The 21,303-nt window shown below is 37.5% G+C and overlaps 3 protein-coding genes across 4 annotated transcripts in view; 2 read left to right on the top strand and 1 right to left on the bottom strand.

Moving 5' to 3' along the window:
• Positions 1-21,303, top strand: part of LOC146453264 (uncharacterized) — a 117,128-nt gene that overhangs the window by 89,435 nt on the left and 6,390 nt on the right. The window lies entirely within an intron of this gene.
• Positions 476-7,908, bottom strand: LOC146453267 (uncharacterized). Of its 2 annotated transcripts, XM_085096787.1 has the most exons (6): positions 7,815-7,876; positions 5,996-6,065; positions 2,493-2,601; positions 1,903-1,980; positions 1,472-1,539; positions 476-1,178 (listed from the first exon to the last, which is right to left on the bottom strand). In XM_085096787.1, the coding sequence occupies exons 3-6, from the start codon at positions 2,581-2,583 to the stop codon at positions 984-986; spliced, it is 432 nt and encodes a 143-aa protein (XP_084952913.1). In that variant the 5' UTR covers positions 2,584-2,601; positions 5,996-6,065; positions 7,815-7,876; the 3' UTR covers positions 476-983. The 2 variants fall into 2 exon arrangements, with proteins under 2 accessions (XP_084952913.1, XP_084952912.1); XM_085096786.1 differs by lacking the exon at positions 5,996-6,065 and having other exon boundaries at positions 7,815-7,908.
• Positions 9,348-20,749, top strand: LOC146453266 (ribonuclease H2 subunit B-like). The gene is made up of 10 exons (XM_085096803.1): positions 9,348-9,507; positions 11,183-11,254; positions 12,563-12,670; positions 13,378-13,454; positions 14,596-14,766; positions 16,809-16,914; positions 17,270-17,351; positions 18,604-18,652; positions 19,260-19,349; positions 20,559-20,749. The coding sequence occupies exons 1-10, from the start codon at positions 9,438-9,440 to the stop codon at positions 20,670-20,672; spliced, it is 939 nt and encodes a 312-aa protein (XP_084952929.1). The 5' UTR covers positions 9,348-9,437; the 3' UTR covers positions 20,673-20,749.

Raw genomic sequence — 21,303 nt, 5'->3', positions numbered from 1 at the left:
AACTTCAATTTTAAGCTAAAGCATCCGAACAGATCAATCTGTATTAGCTTACCGAACTGAAAAAGTGAAAATACGTTATCAGATATTGATTTATTGATTTGATTTATCAGAGATTGATACGGGTAAGAACACGGAAGGCCTTAACGTTGACTAATCTCGGATTAGTGCCAATCAATGGATTAATTATTGACTTTAACTCGAAATCCAACTAGAAGTCCAACTCTAACTCGAATCCAAACTCGTTGATTCCCTACTCCCTCGAGGAAAGGGGTTACTAGATAAGCCATATTTTATAAGCTTACATGACAAACTGCCAACATAAACTGAACCATTTTCAACCAGATAACAGTGGTGTTCAGTCTCATGGTGCGGGCCAGTCAGAATTTTTCTGGCAGCCATGTTGCATTCCATAGTTGATGAGATCATGTACAATGTGTGACCAGTGTCTACAAATTGTCAATAATATTAGACAGTATTAATTCTTGACGAATCAGGAGCAAGTCCTCTCTTTGTGGTTTCTTTTTTAGGTTTCAATCTGGTTTTATCACTTTCACTTTAGATGTAACAATACCACCGTTAATCACGACCTTTTCATTAGAAATTGTGTTGTTTCCCCGCTTGCCCTCACTGCAACGCACTTGTGGAAGATGTTAAGCACTATTTTTTGTACTGTCCAATGTATGCCGCTCATCGTATAGCTTTATTTACCTCTGCTGCCCACCTACTAGGAGATAAATGGCTTCTGGCTTCGGACAAGGAAACGTTTTCTGTTTGGTTCTCCGGATTTGCAATTTTAGTCCAATGTTCGTTTTTTTCGAGCAAGTTCAGTCATTTATTTCCCATTCATCTCGTTTTTTCTTAGTTTAGCTTTGAAGTTTTCTTTTTTTAACTTGTACTCGTTTTAGCCCTGTAAATTAATCCGTCTCTGCCGTGTGTTATGCGGGTTAGTTGATCCGACGTTAGCCGAGGGGCAAATGTCGTGTTCAAATATTGTTTAAATAATAAAAAAAATAAGATAAATAAAAAAAGTTGGCTTCATCATTATTCAGTGTTTTCTGAGTGGCAGTTGTGACGTCATATTCATTTGCATTGTACTCTTTCCCTCCATCTTGTAGCTTGTTATGTTCTGTCACAGACCGGCTCCTTAATTCCAATAATTTCTGGTTTTCCTTGTCAATCTTATCATAGAAAGTCAAGATTTGTAAGACGTAGTTGTAAAAGTTATCAATGGTTGCCTAGAACGTCAAGCAAGTGACACAAAGTCAAATGGGTGAGGTGTCTTAATTTCTTTTCAGTTTGTTTGCTCTCCCGAAATTAGGAGAAACAATAGCATTGAAATTGTCATTAAGAATCAAAGAAATCATCTGTTCTAATCAGTGTTGATTTTGTGCACAATAGCAGGAATGAGGGTTCATAATAAGGTTTGAATCTGAACTATATATTTCGTTGTAGCTTCTGCAATGAAGGATACTGCCAATCCTTTTTCACACCACGTGATGGCCTCCTCAAATTGACTCAGCTGATCACAGGCACTTGCCCCTAATGAAAGAGAATAATGTAAGTTGGACATATTTTTTGTTGAAAACAGGGTAGATTGTACAATTAAATACTACCAGGAGGCTCTTCTAAGGGCACCGAGGGAAGGACACCCTCTGTGTATTATCCCGGGTAAGCTTAGCTGCAAGAATAAGTATTCAAAAACGTAACAGTTTAGGTCGCAATACTAAACTTTTCTATCTGTCATCTATGTAATTAGTATTAAACTTTATGACACTATTTGTATTCGCTATAAATACAAAGCAGTTTTTCACCGAACGTAATATTAAGCAAAACATTTTGAACTTTGTCACTCGAAACACCCGTCGCCTTGATAAATGGAGTTGTATTCTCCAGAAATCTTACCTCTCGCGATCGCTTTGATAAACAGTGGCTGGGAACCATCGGCAAGTTTTGCATCTTTTAGTGAATCTTCATAATTTCCTGTAGAGGGATAGAATGATATAGAAAAGAAAAAGTAAAAGTAAAAAAATTCTCATCTAAACAAAAATATGCCTCTGCCCTGTTGCTGTACAGTTCGGTCTTCAGTTCTTCATTCTAACAATTCACTTGAATTCCTTCCGTGTAGAAGTAAATGGCGTTGCTGAGGTCTTCCTCTCTGTATCTCTCATTACCTTCATTATTGTAAACCTCTGTTATGGCTAAAACTGAAAAGGTTATCTTAAGAGTTAAAAGGCTTGGATATTACTCGTATTCCCAAAAATTCGATTATAAGCCCTTGAATTCAACAACTTCGTGAGAGTTTGGACGGAATAGGAGATAGGTGGGCTTACAACCGAGGTATATCTGTGGGCCTTGGAACTGGTGATATTGGCACACCCGGGCTACGAAGAAAAGAAATGATGGGGAGGGAGTTATTACAGGAATCAAAATACAAGATGTGGTTAAAGGAGATGTACTAAAAGAAATTCATCTCATCATATGTTTCTTTTCACCTCTCAAAGTGTTGTCCTCAAAATCCAGTTTTTCTTCACCAACTGGAGTGACGTCACTCTCACTTGCAATCTTGGTTGGACTCCTCGCCATGAATGCTGGGAATTCAGTCTAGGGATTGAATAATCATACGTTGATTTAGTTTGTCGGTCATTGTTGTTGTATTCAAAGACGAAACTGAAATGTTCGTATAAAACAAAAAACACCAAGCAAGGAAAAATAAACACATCCAAGATGGCCGCCTTCTGGAAATCATTACGTCATATCTATGTCATGTGAGTAAGTCAGTTTCGGACCTCAAAAGGAAAAGCACTGTTCACCCTCCAAGCTTCAATGCCATAGCTTTTATACTCTCGTAGTTATGAAGGGGGAGGGGGGATTCACTTAAGGTGGGGGTAAACGTAAATTTGAATGGAATTTTAAGAGGTTAGAAGAAGAGATAAAAGAAAAAAAATGATTTTTGAAACACCAACAGACAGTTGATACCCTCGCAAGAGCACCCCATGTTTCTAGTGGACTGACTTGGTATCCGTCTATTAATTATTAACTACAAATTTTAATTTTAAAACTTCACTAGATCTTCAATATTTCTTATTTCTCTTAATTTTACCAATCCTTCTAGAAAAACTTTTTCCTCCCAAATATACCCAAAATTCACCTAAAAATTCACAAAACACCCCACAACATAGATTCATGGGATAAGCAGAGTGTGTTTGGATTGCTTGAAACATGAACGAGATATTTCCATTAAACCGATTTTAAGCGGCTTGGAAACGGCTTTCAGGTTTACCTCCGCCTTAACTCACATGATGTGACTTGCCAGGGTGGCCGGCTACAAGAGAATACGTTGCACGCCAAGATCAGTATGAAATACAAGACAGTTACGTATAAAAAGGACAAAACGTTCACACAACCTCAAGGACAAAGCGACTGACACTCTGAGGTAGGTAAGTGGGTTTGTGAAGGATGGGGGAAGGGAGTTTCTATTCTCGGATAGTTTTAAAAATGAACACTTCACATTCGTGACTCAGAAACTGAAAGAGACATTTTTTTGAGAACGAAGGCTTGTTCCACGTTCTTATTTGACGTCCCAACAACCGGTCGGGCGTTCCTCCCATGACGTCAGAAGAAAAACGAAAACAGAGTCATTGATCAAAGATCACCGAAGGACAAAAAGAACAGAATTTGACTCCTCTGCGCCCTGTGGGCGTATAAATGCACCCTTGCCTCACTTTTATGAACCCTATTGACCTTACTCACACAATAAGTTTGAGAGACGTCAAAGCCCTTTTGTGAAATTTCAGTATCTCGATAATCCTGCATGGAAATTTTATTAATCCGCTGCCCAAGTTAGCTTCTACCGTTTTAATGTACAGCGTAAGTCGCGTGTTAGTCAACGGGGAAAAGGTTCAAAGGCAAATAAACAAGCTAGCGAATTAATGCTTTTAGAAATTCCAGTGGGAGGAAAGAACTTTAACTTTTTCCAAAATCCTTTGTTGGTTTCAGTAATCAAAACAAAACCAAACTTATGCAAGCGGGTAAAACATTCAACGCAGGCCACAAATTTTAAAGTAATCTGGGTGGAAATTAAGTGTCAAAGAAAATTCGAGATGCTTAAACATTCTCTCTTTCCTTTAAAGCTTGATGATGTTGTTATCAAAGGTAGTAGGAGTAACTTTCATTGATTTGCCTAAATTTCTGTCATTAGTTCAATATACAGAGAGAGTATTTTGTTTTTAGTCAAACAAAGGCGGTTAGCTGAATTTTTGTTTTACGGATTATATCTTTTTCGTCAGTCGGTAATCCACGAAACCAAAGCCGGTGACGTTATTAGCGTATTAAGTCTCAGGTAAAGCAAGTTACATAATTTGGTGAAATTTCCGTCTTGAATTCGAAAGTAAAAAGATCGAGGTTGTCTTAACCCTTCTGTAAATAAAGTGTTGCTACATTTGAAGCTATATAATCCACATACAAAGCATAGTTTTATAGCAGTGCTTACTATTCGGAAAAAAAGAATAAGGAGTTGTTTCCTTCAACGAACTTGTTATTAAAACGAAGAAACTTCAACAAACACGGAATCATATTTTCATCCTAAGAAAGCGAAATCTTTGTAATGTGCTATTTGCTTTGACGAAGCCAGCATTCAAAAGCGAAACTTCAAAACACAGAACATTTAAATTATTTGTCACATTTTTCGACGTCATTCAGGTTAAAAAAAAATTAGAACAAGTCATGCAGGACACATATGGAAACATAATTAAGCTCTGACTCAGGATAAATCTGGTAAAATAAAAAAAAGAAATACATGCCATCGAGTTCATATCTGAATTAAGGCCCGGTTCAGACGCCGAACTTTTCATGAGCCGGATCTAATTCCTTGAATTAATACATGAAAAGTTCGGCGTTTGAATGAGTTGAGAACGGCTGCTTCAATTTGGAACGGCTCATTCTTCCCGCCTGGCTCAGCTGGGAATTTCGGCTTTGGAACGGCTTTGATTCAGACGCCGAACTTTTCATGAGCCGAACCTAATGCATAAATTATTATAACGTATTTCAGATACAGTCACTCGTAGAGAGCATGTTTTGCTTCAAGTAAATAAGTTCGGCTAATTAAGTTCGGCGTCTGAATCAAAAGGCGGGATTTTCGTGATTTGGGTTAATTTGAATTAAGTTCGGCTCATGAAAAGTTCGGCGTCTGAACTGGGCCTAACTGTGGAAAGAAAGGATTTATCGCATTCGGAAATCCGTTCTTGGTACAAACAAAACAAAACCAAACTCATGTAAACGAGCACGACATTTAACCCCATCGAGACCGGAGGGTGGGGCAGATTGCGCCCGCGGCGACTTTGGACCTGAATAACTTTGCTAAAAGTCGAGAAAACGCCCTGAAATTTTAGGACTTTTTCAGAAATGTATTTGAAAAGAATTTGATGTGGTCTATTAGTGTTGATTGACATAGATGGCCGCCATTTGGTTATCAGGACCTAATTATGAAGTCATATGCTGTCATAAATTCGCGTTTCTTGGTACAATCAAAACAACACCAAACTCATGTCATCGAGCACGACATTTAACACGAACTACAAAATTCAAAGACGGATTGGAAATACAGCTGCTTTGCTTAGCCGCACGGCTAAGTCTTACTGCAAAAGCATCACAAAAAACTCAAGCTATTTGGACATCACCTGAGTGTTCTCTACTCTACAAAATTCACTGTTGCTGTAGTATTATTACCGATCAGAAGTTATTTTTCCTTAATAATGTACAATAAGTTTTCTTTAGTCAACAAACATCAGCAATGTTTCTATTTTGGGACTATACGTCCTTGAGCAATTTTTTCACCCAAGAAAAAAATTCCACAAATTTATTATTGCGTTCATTTTCAGAAAAAAATAATTTGCACAATTTGGTAAGATTTCCTTGTTTTTCAAATTTCTCAAGCCGTTTTGTTGTTATCTTTCTTCTCCGAACCGTCAAATTACAGTAAGTCAAACAATCTCCTCACCGGTTTCTTCAAGTGTCTTTACACTGTTTTACGAATGAAGAGTTTTCCGTGATTTGCCTTAACGCATGATCTACGAAAAAGAGAACATCAAAATCACGGAACTATATCTTTATTTCAAGAAAGCTGGGGAATCGTCTTATCACCTTCTACGACGTCGTTGGTCAAAAATATATTGTAAGAAGAGTCAGAGGACAGAGATGGAATCTAGGGCGTTGGCTGTGAAATTAACGACTTAGTTTCTACCCAGGCTTAATCTGCTACAAGCAAAGTCATAGAGGCATGCCATTGGAACCCTGATATCAGAAATTATACAGTGGAAGAAACAAGTTGACGTATCAAGAAATCCTTTTTCGATGTATGCAAAACAAAACCCAAGATCAACATTTGGTGTGGACCAAAAAATTAAATTCATATTCTATTTCTGGTTTATTCAAGGGCGAAAAGTTCCAACTCTCAGTTCAAAAGTTTGTGTTATTTGAAAATTCCATCTTCTAAAAAACTAATTGTTGCTGTACCATTCTACTTGGCAGGTAGTTTCGTTTAATTCAGGGAAGTTAAGTCATTCATTTGCATGTCAGCTTCTCACTATTTAACTAAAAACATGTAAGTTTGCTTTTAGTAAACCACAGAGCAGTTACCTTATTATAGGAAATTAACAATGCTGACAATGCACGTTGACAACGCGAAGTAAATTTGCGTTACACTAAATTAGAGCGAATTTTCACTAGTTAGGTTTACATGCATTAAATTGACGCGAATTTTTCGATAAGCATCTTGCTTTATTTACTGCGATTTTCATAATTCTGCAAACTCGCACTTTACATTTCTGAATGCTAAAGTGCGTTTTGGCTTCCGTCAATAAAACCTTCCAAGACAAGTGCACGGATGTTTGTAAGTTTTTTTTAAAGCCGAAAATTTGGTTTTGAAGCCTAACAGATTTCATCACGGGGCTATGTACTAATGCTTTTGACACCATTATTATAAGGACCCAGAACACCGTCTGAATTGTTTAATACCATTTAGTGGACCGTCACGTTATACTCTAAGATGCAACAGGCGTTTTACCGTACCTAAATGCAAGACAGATCGTTTTAGAAATAGTTTTATTATTAGATCCTGTATTGATAGTATATAAATATAGATTCTTAGTTTCCCTTTTTATCATATTTTTTATATCTTTATTTATTGTACCTAGTTTTATACGTACTTTTTATCGATTTTATTAATTGTAAATACGCAATTCAGCCTTCGGGCTGCTATGTATTGATCATTAAACTATCTATCTATCTATCTATCTATCTATCTATCTATCTATCTATCTATCTATCTATCTATCTATCTAACTAGAAACTATCAATTCGAAAGATAGTGACTCTGAAGAGCCAATAGAGGAGTCATGAACTAATAAGGTTTTGTAATGAAATAAAGGTGCTTTAAAATAACAAAATTATGTTGTAAAATAGCGTGCATTAAATTTACATCGACATTAATTAAGATACATTAAACTAACGCGAATTTTGTAAAATCGCGTTAATAAAGTGCATCGTTAATTTCCTATAATAAGGTAATGTTTTCTTGGAATATACTTCTTCAAGCAGTTTCTAACCAAAGAAACAAGAGCCCATGAAGTTGCTACTGCATCCACTTTCAGATAATTAAACAATTCGCAGAGTTCCGAGGGATTTTCATCTTTGCTCCGAACACAAAACAAAACGATCGATATTTTCAAACTGCACTGTTCGCCCTCCTCCTTTTAACTGTTAAATTACATAAGCCATTCGGTCTACATACAAAGCGCGCCGGTTTTCGCTGTGCTTACCTCAAACTTTAAATGTCTCGACAATGTGTTGCGGATCAGGAATCAGGAGTAATTTGATTCGACAAATCTCACTTCAAAAATGAGGAAATATATTTTCATCCAAAGAAACCGAAATAAGTTGATCACGTTTTACGATCTGTCATCCGTGAAAATACATTGTAACAAGCGTCAGGAGGACACAGATTGAAAGTAAGGAAATTGCTTGGCTAAATATTTGACTGAGTTCTACTGACCCAAGATATAAAATGTACTGCTGCAGTTTAGTTTGAAGAAACCCGACTGGAACATTTATCCCGACAAAACAGGCTGAAAAGCCTCGTGTACTTGCAATCCAGAAATTTCAACCGTAGATAACTTAGGTGTGCAAAATCCTTAGCACTTTTAATGACAATTTGCTGCCGTATTTCTTGTTCGAATTGAACGTTCTTCGTCAGAATTCCTAACCCAGTAGTCATTACTCACATTACTTAGAGATCCTTAGACCAATTCGCGGTTACTGCAAATCGTTCAACGCGTGAAACGTGCTCGAACCATCCCAGAACCGAATTTGAACGGCTAAAAAACAAAGCTGTTAAACACCATACAAGCTCTTCGGGCAGTTTTTATGCAGGTCGCAAGAAATCGCGCGCGCATAACAGAACTGAGAAGAAATACATTATGCATTATATATTAATTTATCCGTACAATAGCTTTATTCATGTCTCGATACTTTAACAAAATGCTCCCGTCGGCATTTGATGCATTTTTTACCCTTAATAAAGATTTACATAATCATAATACAAGATCGTCAGCGAAGGTTCATATAAACTATATACGAACAAATTTCAGCAAACACTCAATTAAATATAGAGGAAGTCAGGTAACAGCCTTCCAACGGCTGTAAAAACTGCGAAATCAATATATATTTTTAAGAAAGAAATAAAAAGATATATATATATTCGCTGTGAGTGAATTGCTATAATTGTTGAAAATTATGTTGTTAATAATTAGAAGTCTTGTAAAAGACAAAAAATAGATACCTACATAATTACAGGACACAGCCATACAAATTCAAGGTAGTTCGTTAATCAACAAATTTATGTACCAGGGGCTCTCCTTGTAAGCCCAGTAGGGTTTGTTGAAAGCTCCTGCTCCTAAGCTGTTAGAAATAATACTGCTGTAAGAAAACATTGAATGGGGCAAATAAACATTGATTGATTGATTGACTGCTCGCAGACCCCCAGGGGTTGCCCGCAGGGCAGAGTGGTGTGACCGCGGGGACTGGGTCAAATTCAGATTTAAGCCAATCTCGTACCCAGAGTCTTCAGGCTTTTTGGTCAGCGGGGCAACGCCGGGAAGACTCTAGGGACATCGAAAAAATTCAATTTTTTTGATTGGCTGTTCCGTAACGGTTGCCATTGTTTCACCGCAGAAATCCTGCGGTAATAAAATTCGATGTCCCCAGAGTCTTCCCGGCGTTGCCCCGCTGACCAAAAAGCCTGAAGACTCTGGGTACGAGATTGGATTTAAGCAGGCCAGAATTGCAGGCCAGCGGCTAATCGTAGAGACAACTTTTTCGCGCGCAAATAGAGGTAAGTGTGTTGAAATTGATCCAAAAAACAGGACGGAAAGCATCGAAAAAATATGCCAAAGAATCAACAGAATTGCACGAAAAGGCAAAAAGAAGTGAACCAGTGGATATTCATCGCTCCAGGTATGATCATGGTACAACAATACATCAAAAAGCGCTTGAAATACCCACTGCCAGCTGCCAAGCTTGTGGAGAAAAACGATCAACCTCTATCGATCTTCATCGGTTTTATAGAAATAGATGAATCGGCTTAGCGGCGAAACATTTCAACTTAACTTACTTAAGGAAGGTTGAACATTCTCATTCGATGTCAATCTACTCAAAAAATGTCTGATTGTTTTCTCGGGGACAAATCCTTCCGCACGAGTTTCACTGTTTGTAGATGATGCAGTCATATGAGCTTACAAGCTTACTAATGCACCAGTCATTTCAAACCCCAGACCCCACCCCCCCCCCCCCCCCTCGGACATAACCGGGGCATTCACTTTTTATGCAAGTGAGAGCCAGAGAACTCCCCAGTCCCCAGAGCAAAAGTGAATGGTGAACCCCCCCACCCCCATATGTCCAACATACAGGGTACTCCCTTTCAAACGTCAAGTTTTTAACAAGGGATGGCACGTGAGTGATTCCATACATGAATAGTGAAAAACCAGCTTTTTGTAAGCCCCTTTTCATAGCTTTTTGCTCAACAAACAGAAAGTCGGTAATAAAAAAGCAACCTCCACTTAGAAATCATTACAACCAGCAATAAAGAATGTGTAATTTAATCATAAATATTTCTAACAGAAACCTTCAGTTGTTCATCAATGGGTAAAGTCAATCCATATTAAAGATTTAAGTATCAATACAAAGTCATTGAAAATATCCTTACCTTTCCTTACTAGCTAGACTTGACAAATCTTCGGTTACAACAGCCTTTTTCAAACCGGAATTGGGCGAACAGAAAGACATTTTACAGAGCATTTTGTACCTTTTCTTTTCGGATCCTCTTCGCTTCGCAATTTGCTTCGTTCAGTTGATCGATCAATGTATGCAAAAATTGCCATGCGGCGCAAAAATGAAAACCACTGCCCTGCTTATCCCCTGGTCCAGGAGGCAAAGACCATGGTTTTTTGCGTATTCCCCGACTACCAAGAGACCAATATTTGGTGAGGATGAAGTGAAAGTCCCCACATTACCCCGGACATGATTGGGGGGGAGGGGGGATCCAGGAGCTTCAAATGACTGGTGCATAATTTAGACTTTAGGCTTGTTTCAAGGACTACAGCTGTTCCCTTGCACCTACACACAAGTCATTTGTGTTAGGGAAAGACCGTACAGTATAATAAGTGTACATTTGCATTTAAACAAGCTTTTGCTCATACACAATATATGCTTAAATAAAGATACTAATACTTACTTACCTGTGACCACAGGTATCCCAAGCTGTATGAGCGTTAAAATAAAAACCTTTGTTTTGACCTTTGTAATTTGAGTGTCACGATGAGTGTTACGCAATGGCGTAAATTATAAGGGTTTGTATGGGAATTTACGAAGTCAACATGTTTTGGAATAGAAATAAAGGGCATGAATTGAAAAAAAAATGGCTTACCTTGTCTCCTCGGTATCTTGCCAGTGTTTGTGTGCCGTATTTTGGCCATTTCAGCACGATTGAGTGGGTTTTAGGTTTGCTGATTTCCTCTCTATCTATATTCTCCCCAGAGAGGAAATCAGCAAACCTTAAACCCACTAAATATAGTGATCTGCTATTTATTCATTATACATAATTATTATGTATATTTGTGTTCCTTGTGGTCAGAAAGTGCTGTCCATGCTGAAGAATGTGGAAATGCAGAACCTGTATTTATTAGGATCCCACATCCCAGGACTGGTAAGTTATTTCTTATGTTATCAACATGTATGTGTATATTTTCTGTTTTTTTTTTCTTTTTTTTTTTCTAATTGACAAATTAGAGAGTTGATGACAATGCATGGTTCCAAAAAATATCCATACCCACTCCCATGGATGGTTTTTCACTTTAGACCCCCCCAACCCCCCCCCAGGAATTTCCTACTTTTGTTTTTCACCTAAATCGACCAACCTTGGTAAATTCCCATCTTTATCACAGTCAAAAAAAAATAATTTTGTTAATGTTACCTTGGTTATAATACTCACATTTTATTATCATTATCTTGTAAACTATACAATCATTCTTTTGGTTTCTATTGTAATATTTTTGTAACGATCTCCGCAGAAAAACACCAGATCATAAGTGCCTTCATCGACAACAATCGCAACACAAGTTGCAAGTAAAAATTTATACATTATCATTTAGCACTCTGTGGGTGAACTCGTGAACTGATTGGACAGGTGAATGAAGTGATATTTTGGATCGCTTTCAAGAGAGCTTACAGAACAGTCTGTGGAATGGAGATTCTCAAAATCCCCAATATCCTCTTTTTTGGTGGTTGAGTGTTCTTTAGGCTATTTGTTTTAATTTTGAACTCCAAAAATGTATTTTAATTGAAGTAGGATAGGACATAAGTGGAAAGGCACTGTGGCTACCATGGTGATTGAATAACAAACAGGAAGCATTTAGTTTTCTTTCCAAGAACCGCCATAAATTTTGTTCCTCATGTCGTGGTTTTCCCAAATGAAACTTGATACACGTGGATGATTTGGCGTAGTTGCTAAAAGAAGGAATGACCTGAAATGATCTCAAATGAAATCGAAAATTACCTAAAATAATAAAAAATGGTCAACAACAAGTAGAACAACAATAGAAAACAATCTAAAATGACCTGCATATACAACCAGTTGCACAATGGTCTAAAATAACCCTACAACCCAAGTAAGGTGACTTTCACCGATCTAAAACGAATTAGAAATCACAAAGAATGCTCACCAAGTTTATAATGTTGTTGTGAATAAAGCGCCCTTGTTTGTTGCTGTTCTTGTTGTTGTTGTTGTTGTTAACCCGTAACTGTTGTTGATTGTTCCTTGTGGGGTATAATAAGTATTATTGTTGTTTGTTGGCTTTAGTTTAACGTGATGAGGAGGACTGGACTATTTCACACTTTCTACAAAACGTTTTTTGAAGATCCCATGTCGATTCACGTTGCAGAAACTAATCAACATGTGAACTGCATTCATGTGTACTTGGCTTGAGTACAGCTCAAGCTTTACTTTCTCTCGCAGGTAAGGAACTGCAGTTTCTGTTGTCCCACAGTGGAGAGAAGGTCTTCGAAGTGTTGCGTTTTAAAGAAGAGCCAAGGTCATGGTTTGTGGAGGATTCTGTCCAGGAAGGTATATATGTAAAATGTTTCAGTAGTAGTGTTGACAGTTCACAGCAGAACATGCCATTTGTAATGTGTCTGCAATCCCAGCCAGGAGACTGTGGGACATGTGTGTGAGGTTTGCACCTGTAACTGGCACAGACTGAGAGGAAAATTAATTCATCATGTGTGCCCAGTTGGTAGATTACAGAATTGATTATCAAATTGTATTCTGTGCTTCACCCCCCACCCACCCCCTTCCCCTCCTTAGAATAATAATTTTACTCCTCTCTCTCTCTCTCTGTCCCCCAAATTTCTAAAATCAATCTTCTTTTAAGATCTAACCATGTTTTTCTCTAACCAAACTGCACCTTTTGTTGTTTTGTTGTTTTTAAACTCTCCTTTGAGTTTATGTTGTTCCAAATATGAATACAAAGTATTTGCTTGCTTCTTGTCCTCGCTAATGGTTCAATTCTATAACCCCAATTTAAGGAAACTTATAAATAATCGATCCCACTGAATACGTTGTAATTGTCTCATTTTGGTGTTGAAAAAAAATAACACCCAGGTTGATTATTTGAGGAAGTAGGGACACACTTGACTGAGATCTACTGTATGCTGTAGGATAATTTGTCCAAAAACGCTCTTTACAAAATATTAATGAATGTTAATTTAAATTTAACGAAGGCTGAACATCTACTTAGTGCAGTATATTATGCTGTGGATTTTCTTTTATAGATGGAAGTCTCTATGTCATAACGCCAGTGGATCCTTTGTTCTTTATCTTACCATACCTCACCAAATTTTCTCAAAAGGTATGAAATCTGTCAAGTTCAGTATGGCATTTGGCTTCCCTTGCAGATGCTCTTTTGGCTCGAGATTGCATGACAAACCAAAAGAGCGGCCATACAGCATTAGTCTCAGAGGGACATTTTTCATTTGGGGCTAGTGACTGGTAAAAATCAGTATCTTTATCCAGCTAACTGATTGCATGATCTATATACATGTATATACAGTCAACTCTCGCCTTGTGGACACCTTGCTATTACTGACACCCCAACAATACGGACAGCAGTTAAATCCCTGGCAAAAAAAACTACAGACGTTTGACTGAATTAAACTCCCACTATATTACAGACTCTCACTATTAAGGACACTACATCAGGGGTTTCATTAAGTTTTGAAGTAGGGGGGCACCTATAGGAGAGTAGCTGGGCAGAAAATTACACTTGAAGTGAATTTCTTTATGTTCAGTTTGAAAGTAGGCAGGTACTGACTCTGTGTATCCTGGTACTGGTACCCGGGTCCCGCCTTCTAATGAGAACCCTGTACATGTGTAACTTGCAGCCCCAAGGGTGTCCGCAACAATGGAAGTTGACTGTATATAAAAAAATTGATTTGTCAAGTACAACTGTACATGTACTTTCTATAAAACTTGTAACATTAGCAAGAATTGAAATTCAGCCGCCACCTGCCCCACAACGATCTGTATGCCTATGTAGTTAACACTGACTTGGGCATGATAATTATAATTTGTGACAGTTATCAGGTCTGTGAATATGCAGTCTCAGGACTTTTATTCATTTGAAGCAAAAAAATCAAAGTTACTCCAAATAACCCCTGTTTTGGCACAGAGACCAGTTGTCATCCATATTTATTTTTGAATGGAATGTTAAAAAATAAACAAGAAATAGCTTACTACATTTACTTTTCTAGAAAACTTGCAACTTTTGCCACCCTTAATTTACAGTTTTTCAGATGTGTGTGTAAACTAGTGGCAATTTGAGTATGATTTATCGCCGTGACATCACAGCTGGTTTACATGTGCAATTTGAAGTTGCAGCCTTGTGCAAGAAAAATTGCAGTGAAGTGCAACAAAAGTTATTAGTACGAAAAGTCGCATGTGTAAAGTGGCCTTTAGCTGTTCTCACTGTTTTATTTTCATTCAATCTCTAGTTCAGAACTCTGGAACAATTACTTGTGGATGAAAAACACCCATCAATTAGCCAGCTGACAGACTGTCTGTCCTCCAGTGAGCTGCTTAACATCTGTGACATCAAGGGTGATGACGAGCTACAAGTTTACAGGCTCAATAATGATAAGGCTGTAGCATGGTTAAAAACAAAGGTACAGATCATGAGTTCATGGTCCAAGGTCTTTTATAAACAAGGCTTGGCTTGATTTACCCGCAACAACAACGCTTTGCCACAGAGAACCATAAACAATAATGTTAGCTTATTACACATCAAAGGCAGACAGAGGCCAATAACTAAAATCAACCAATCAGATTGCTCTATTGCCAGGCCAATATTTTCTAAGTATTAGACCGAGTATTGCCCTGATTGATCCCATGTTTGTGTCCTGCTTTCAACTTGAAATAAAGATGGCAGATGGTGATGTTCACTACCGGTAAAAATCAGCTGGGCAAGTTTTTGTCAGGCACAGTTCTGCTGCTGGCCTTCAATCAAGCAAAAGAAAGCCGTGAAATCATTCTGTGAGGAAAACCAAAAACTATGTAATGAAATTAAGCGGCCACAAAAATATTAAGCCCATTACAAATAATTATTGGCATCTTTAGTCCACCAACACCAGATGACCAACGCACTCAACGATAAAACAGACCATTGTGACCTGCATCAGCTGTTACTTGTCAAGCTCAAACACCCCTGAAGCCATCTTTCTTGGTCCTGTGTTTCATCCATATGGGGCTGCACATCCCAGTTTATTGCAGGGCCGGTTAAAATTGTTAATAAACCAGCTCTAAAGTGAGCAAGGAGGCTCATCATTGAAACCATCGACAAAAATTGGATTATATATTTCTGACTCATTGTCATGTGTTTGGTGGCTGCTTCTTCCCACCAATCAACCTTGCAACACCAATATTGCCATTTACTTTAAGTTTCAACATGCCAGATGACAGATGAGCCGTTCAATTAAGACGTTATTTTCCAGGTGTTTAAAACCACAAAGAGTTAAAGTAGTTCACATTGTTCAACTTATTCTTTCCTTGTTGAAAGAATAATTTTTTTACTTTTGAGAGAGGTGAGTTGAAAGAAAAAGGAAGGTTGGCTTTTTTGACAGTTCCTGTCATGCATGACAGACTAATTTACTAAACATTGATCTGATTGGTTCAATTTAAAGTAAGTCATACTGATTTCTGCTCTGTAATGACTTATCCCAACTTTTGGTTGGAAAAAACCATTTTCTCTGCCAAGACACCCGGTAGGCCCTCACACAGGATTGGGTCATTTTTTATTCTTCACGTTTCCTGCAATTTTTGTTTTCGTTTTTAATATGTTGAAAGTTCTCTCAGTTGTGTAATAAATCTCTTATGAACCATTATATGTTGTTTTTTATTATTATTCTTAAATTGCCATTATAATATTACTTTATTAAGCATCTTTCTCTTATAAGAAACCTCACTGGTAGAAAGTCCTTTATTGAAGGGCTGAGAGTATAACCATCTTATGTTGAATTTAGCTTGTTTTTTTGTTTTGCTCAGAATGTGGCCTCCAGTTTAACATGGCTCTGTGTTTTTCTTGTTTTTCTTTCAGTTACTCAATACTTTGGCCACGTTTTTCTCAAAAGCCAAGAGCAAACCAGCAGAATTATTTCTTGCTTTTCTTTCAAATACTTAATATTTTGGCCACATTTTTCTTGAATTAAAGCTAAGAGCAAACCAGCAGAATTAAAACCACAGCAATATTCTGTGACTAAATTGAACACCACTCGCAAAAATTCAGACACTTTTGAGCCTTTTTGGTCATAGTCATCTCAACCCTTCAATTATTTTTAAAAGCATTGTTCCTGCTTACATACATGTTTTTGCCATAGATTTTCGATTATAAGGTGCACTGTTTTACGAGAAAAATATGTTCTCTCATGGAAAATTGGTGCCAAGCTTGGGGTGCATTTTACGGCAAAATATTTTCGTGAAACTTATTCGAAAATTCAAAAAAATTGTTCGCTTGTTGAGCAAGCATGAATCATTAAAATTATTTATAGTGCATCTTATAACCGAGTATTTTCACAAAACTTGACATGGTCATTTTCTTAAGTTGGGGGTGCGTCTCATAACCAAGTGCACCTTATAGCCGAATAATTATGTTACATGACTACATTTAATTAACTACTTGTTCCTGCTCCTGAGTGTGTCATTTCCTTGTTAGGTTGAACAGACGGTGGACTGTCTTTCATCAAGTGGTGTCCACGTCTCCAAAGGTTCCCAAAGTGCAACATTTGTTCGAAGTAAAAGGCACACAGATGCCTCTAGAGGTAGGAACAGTACATGTCGACAAGCGAATGTATGAATATTGCCCCATTTACTAGAAGCCTTAAAAACCAACAATATTGTTCATACTGGCCAATTGCAACTGATACAGATCTATCTATCTGAGTCTCTGATCTTCAGAATTATATTCTGATTGGAAGTCTGATATGCTAAGCATGGCATCTCTGCTTCTCCACAAGTGTACTTTAGAGTTTATAACTTTATGTACTGTATTGATGGTCATTGTGTTTGCATTGTGCCTTTTTTATAACTCAGATTCAGTCAATCATTTAGCACCTCACATGTAGTTTGATGATGATACAACACACACTGATAGAAACTGTAATTTTCTTGTTTCAGCGGACTATGTAAGATATGCATTTGGTCTGGTGTCAGATTATTTGTCTTCACAATGGAGTGAACTTCTCAAGGAATCTTTGAGGTGAAGTATAAATTTAGGTATTAATAATGCTAGACTTTTAGTGCTAAAGTTTGTTTTGTGTGTGATGTGTTTGAATAAAGAATTTTTAGAAAATGTATTGCTAGACTGTGATTAATTTTGTTTGCTTAGCACAACATATGTCCTATGTTGAAATCCAGACATTTATTTTGATCAAACATTTTACCCAGTTGTTGGACATCCACCCTTGGCCTTTTTTTCTCATATTAAATTATTTTCTCCTCCTTATTTTCTTCTCTGATTTCTCCTTTCAAGTTACATGCACCAAAAAGTGTGAAAGTTGTGAAAATAAAGAAAATGGACAATTAAATCAATTTGCTGACTTGCGTTCATAATAATGGTACATGTATTAATAGTACTTTAGTGGAAAATGGAGATTGTCTCTGTAAATCACTATTGTGAAGGAGGTTTGGAAATGTGGTCTTAATATTATTACAGTGCTGTCATAAAATTTGGTGAACGTTTGCTTTGATTTTCTCCAAGAATTATTACTGGTTTGAGAAGTTATTTCAAACACTCAAAAGAGTATTTCATCCCATTTCCAAACACCTTGAACTCAGCTGTGCATCATAAATTTTTTTTAACCCACTTCTTGGTGTTTGGAAATTGGATGAAACACTCTTTGTTGTGTTTGATGTAATATATCAAACACAAGACTCAGTGTTTCATCACATATCGCGCATTTTTGACGAACTTTGAGGCTTTTGATATTGTGAACAAACACTGTGACGAGTGTTTGATATAACTTCTCAAACAAACTGATTTTGAAGGAGAAATTAAGGATGCAAAAACGAGGATTGTTTCATCAGAAATCAAAACACATCAGGGTGCATGATTTCCTTTGTCTTTGGCTTTTGAATTATTAATGAGTTTGAGAAACATGTACATTACATGAAAGGTCATGCACCAAGACTCACCATATAGACCTTATTCTGTCTATATGCTAATTGCCCATTACAAACCACGTGATATTCTCAGGAGAATTGATCCTTTGTCTTTTGGAAGTAAATAATGGATGCCACCGTGAATATAACCAATTCTATAACGCTAAAGAAACGTCACATGATCTGTAACGGGGCAATAAAACAACAAGGCATATATTATAAGGTCTATTGATAAAGAGGCTGAAGGCAAGTAGCCTGTTATTTTATCAATGTAGACGAAACAAATATTATAGGTACAGATGTATCCTGTTTAGCATTACTGATAATGTAGTATGTTTTTTTTTTCTCAGTATCACAGATGAGGCACAACTATCGTCCCCAGAAGGCCCACCAACTAAGGTAACAGGGATGTAACACTTGGCACATGTTTTTTTTTTTTTTTTTTTTTTTTGTTTTTTTTTTTTTGTAGCTTGTCTCACACACAGTTTGTAACAAAAGTTGAACAAAATCAGTCGCAATAATTGAAGAAATTTATTAAGCTTACTAATACTTGTGAGTGTTAAAATTCTACCAACAATTGTGGCAGTGAAAAATTTCAGTGGAAACAACAGAAAAATTTACATGTACATACTGTAATTAGTTAATGGGAGCGAGAATAGTAGACACCAAGACACAACATACTTGTGCCGGGTTATGATGTTTGTAAAGGAAGGAATTGCAAATGACCTGACACTCCCTGAGGAAAGCTACAAAGCAACAAGGGGCCTTGGAGAAAAGCTTAACCACAACATATGGCCAGGATTGGGCGTAGCTGACCATGATTTGGCTTGCATTTAATTTTTTTTTTTTTTTTTCACGTTTAGCGATATTTTAACCTCCAACAGTATAACGTGAATATTTTAAGTAATAAATGTGTACTGAGCTGGCTGATTCACATTTTTGTTGTGTTAATACAGATCATTTTTGTTTCATTATCTTCATTGCTTGATTGTTTCTTTGTCCGTAGAGAGCTAAAGTAACTGATGAGATTCCAGAAGCTACAGAAGATTATTCTAAAGAATTCAGCAAGTTGAGTTCCAAGACAGACAGTGAAAAGGTCCTCCTCTCCTTTAACTTTTAGTTTAATGAATTTTGAAAGCTAAGCCAGAAATACTGTTGTAAGTATGATACACTTGAGAAAATTAATTAAGCATAGTTTCTTGTAAGTCAAGTGCAGTAGTTTTCAACTTTCTTTAGTGCATTGATGTATGATCATTTTCAAAATGAGTCTTAGTAAGAAACAGAGAAATCTATGCACTGACAGCAAGGCGGTTGGATAATTTGTCGTTATTGGAGATCCCAATGGGGAGAGGGGTCCCAAAAAGACACTTTAAGGAAGTTAATCAGGGATATCCAGACAAGTGGGATTGCTCAAATCAAAGAACTCTTTGTGGGTGAAGTAGCTAGATGGACATTTTCGGGAACAACGCAATTCTAAAGATTTTCAAAGATCAATTGAAAGACCTGTGGTGGTTCTGGTGGTTATCCAACTTTTGTTAGCAGATAATGTTGGAAAAATTGCTCTTTATGATTACACTAGTTGTGGGTGATGATAGCAGAAAATATGACCAGGAAGAATACTGTGCAGGATACTCTTTACAATGAAACCAATGCGTTTATGCTCTGCTGTGAAATATCAGAGACTGTGGAGCTGGGGAAGCTCCCGGTCTTCCCTCCCTCCTACTTGAAGGAAAGAAGTTAGGATGCATGCACTTTAAGAATGATGCCTCCTATTGTTGCTGCGCATGCGCTCTGCGCATCTCCGGATTGTCCAAGCATCTCTGGTTTCGTAATGAAGGTACCTACTAATTCAAAGGACTGGTTTTTTTGCGCGGTTTTTGACTATACGGGAAAAGAAGATCTTGGCAAGGGCTATTGGAATCCAAAAAGAAAATGAGAGGTTATCACACATTTTTCATAGATAAGTAAGCTTCAAATAAGAAAAAAATACCATACATTGTTGTGTTTTAACGCTTTTTAGAATTATTGTGGCTCGATTATCTCTGAAAAATGCCTGGTTATCCCCAGTTCTCTATTTGGATTCCAATAGCCCTTGCTAAGATCTGCTTTTCCCACATAGTCATAAACTGCGCAAGAGTACTTGTGTAGCAGAAGGCACCGTCCTACAACACAGTTCTCCCCTACTTAAGGCATAGTCTACCTCCGCCAGCATAAATTTTCAAAATGCGGTCTGCTATCCATGAGAAACTAGTGTCTTCTGACAGAACCAGTAACTATAACACGGGTGTTTCTCGTTTTCCTGCAGACTGGTACCAAGTTAACCGCTGCACAGAGGTCATTATCAAAGGTAGACAAAACAGGAATGAAGTCAATATCGAGCTTCTTTGGAGGTGGAGCGAAAAAGACCAAGAAAAAATAGCAGGGAGCTACTTCTGGCAAAACAGACGCTTGAACTTGAACTTGAACATCACTCGGCGGCCATGTTGAGTCTCGAGGGAATAAAAAGCGTTGCTTTTCCACGGCAAGCTTCGGCTAGACGCGAATTCAGTGCGAGGCTTGCCGTCAAAAAACAAAGCGTTTTGTTCCCCTGAAACTCAAACACACTGAGCACATTGTTAGGCTGTGAATTAAGAATCTATTGATACTTTGTACATACATGTGCGATTTCTGCATGGTTAATTTACAATAGATGGCACAAAACTGACTTACAATTTTTATCGAAATCGTTACAAAATTTAATAAGCTTAACATAGGTTCAATTACTAAGGCTAGTAGAAATGTAACTGACACGCTCGGACCTCACAGGAAACTGTACAACGTTTTGATTGACCCGTTTCGATCCGTCGTTTTGCTGTTTCGTACGGACCGTCAATCGTAAATAACGTTCCGTATCAGCACGACAGTATTGACATGGGTAATCTCCTGATATAAGCTTATGACCCTGCTGTGGGTTGAAACATTGAACAAAGACTTCAGGAGGGCGGTACGCCCCGAATCGGAATCGGAATTTTAAGGTAGCTAATGCCCAGCGCAACTAATTAGGGTGCAGC

The sequence above is a fragment of the Pavona decussata genome, unplaced genomic scaffold (genome assembly GCF_977016875.1).
Source record: "Pavona decussata unplaced genomic scaffold, jaPavDecu1.1 SCAFFOLD_339, whole genome shotgun sequence".
Taxonomy (NCBI): Eukaryota; Metazoa; Cnidaria; class Anthozoa; order Scleractinia; family Agariciidae; genus Pavona; species Pavona decussata.
The sequence above is the reverse complement of the archived record's forward strand: the minus strand, read 5'-3'. Positions and strand labels throughout refer to the sequence as shown.

What these genes read in the sequence shown, in the direction of transcription:
- LOC146453266 (XM_085096803.1), top strand. Translation starts at nt 9,438, where the DNA reads ATGCCAAAGAATCAACAGAATTGCACGAAAAGGCAAAAAGAAGTGAAC. An exon ending in GTGGATATTCATCGCTCCAG is followed by an intron (nt 9,508 to 11,182) that starts GTATGATCATGG and finishes CCTTGTGGTCAG; the next exon opens with AAAGTGCTGTCCATGCTGAA. An exon ending in TAGCATGGTTAAAAACAAAG is followed by an intron (nt 14,767 to 16,808) that starts GTACAGATCATG and finishes TTTCCTTGTTAG; the next exon opens with GTTGAACAGACGGTGGACTG.
- LOC146453267 (XM_085096786.1), bottom strand. Translation starts at nt 2,583, where the DNA reads ATGGCGAGGAGTCCAACCAAGATTGCAAGTGAGAGTGACGTCACTCCA. An exon ending in TGAGGACAACACTTTGAGAG is followed by an intron (nt 1,981 to 2,492) that starts GTGAAAAGAAAC and finishes ATCCCTCTACAG; the next exon opens with GAAATTATGAAGATTCACTA. An exon ending in GGTGTGAAAAAGGATTGGCA is followed by an intron (nt 1,179 to 1,471) that starts GTATCCTTCATT and finishes TTCTATGATAAG; the next exon opens with ATTGACAAGGAAAACCAGAA.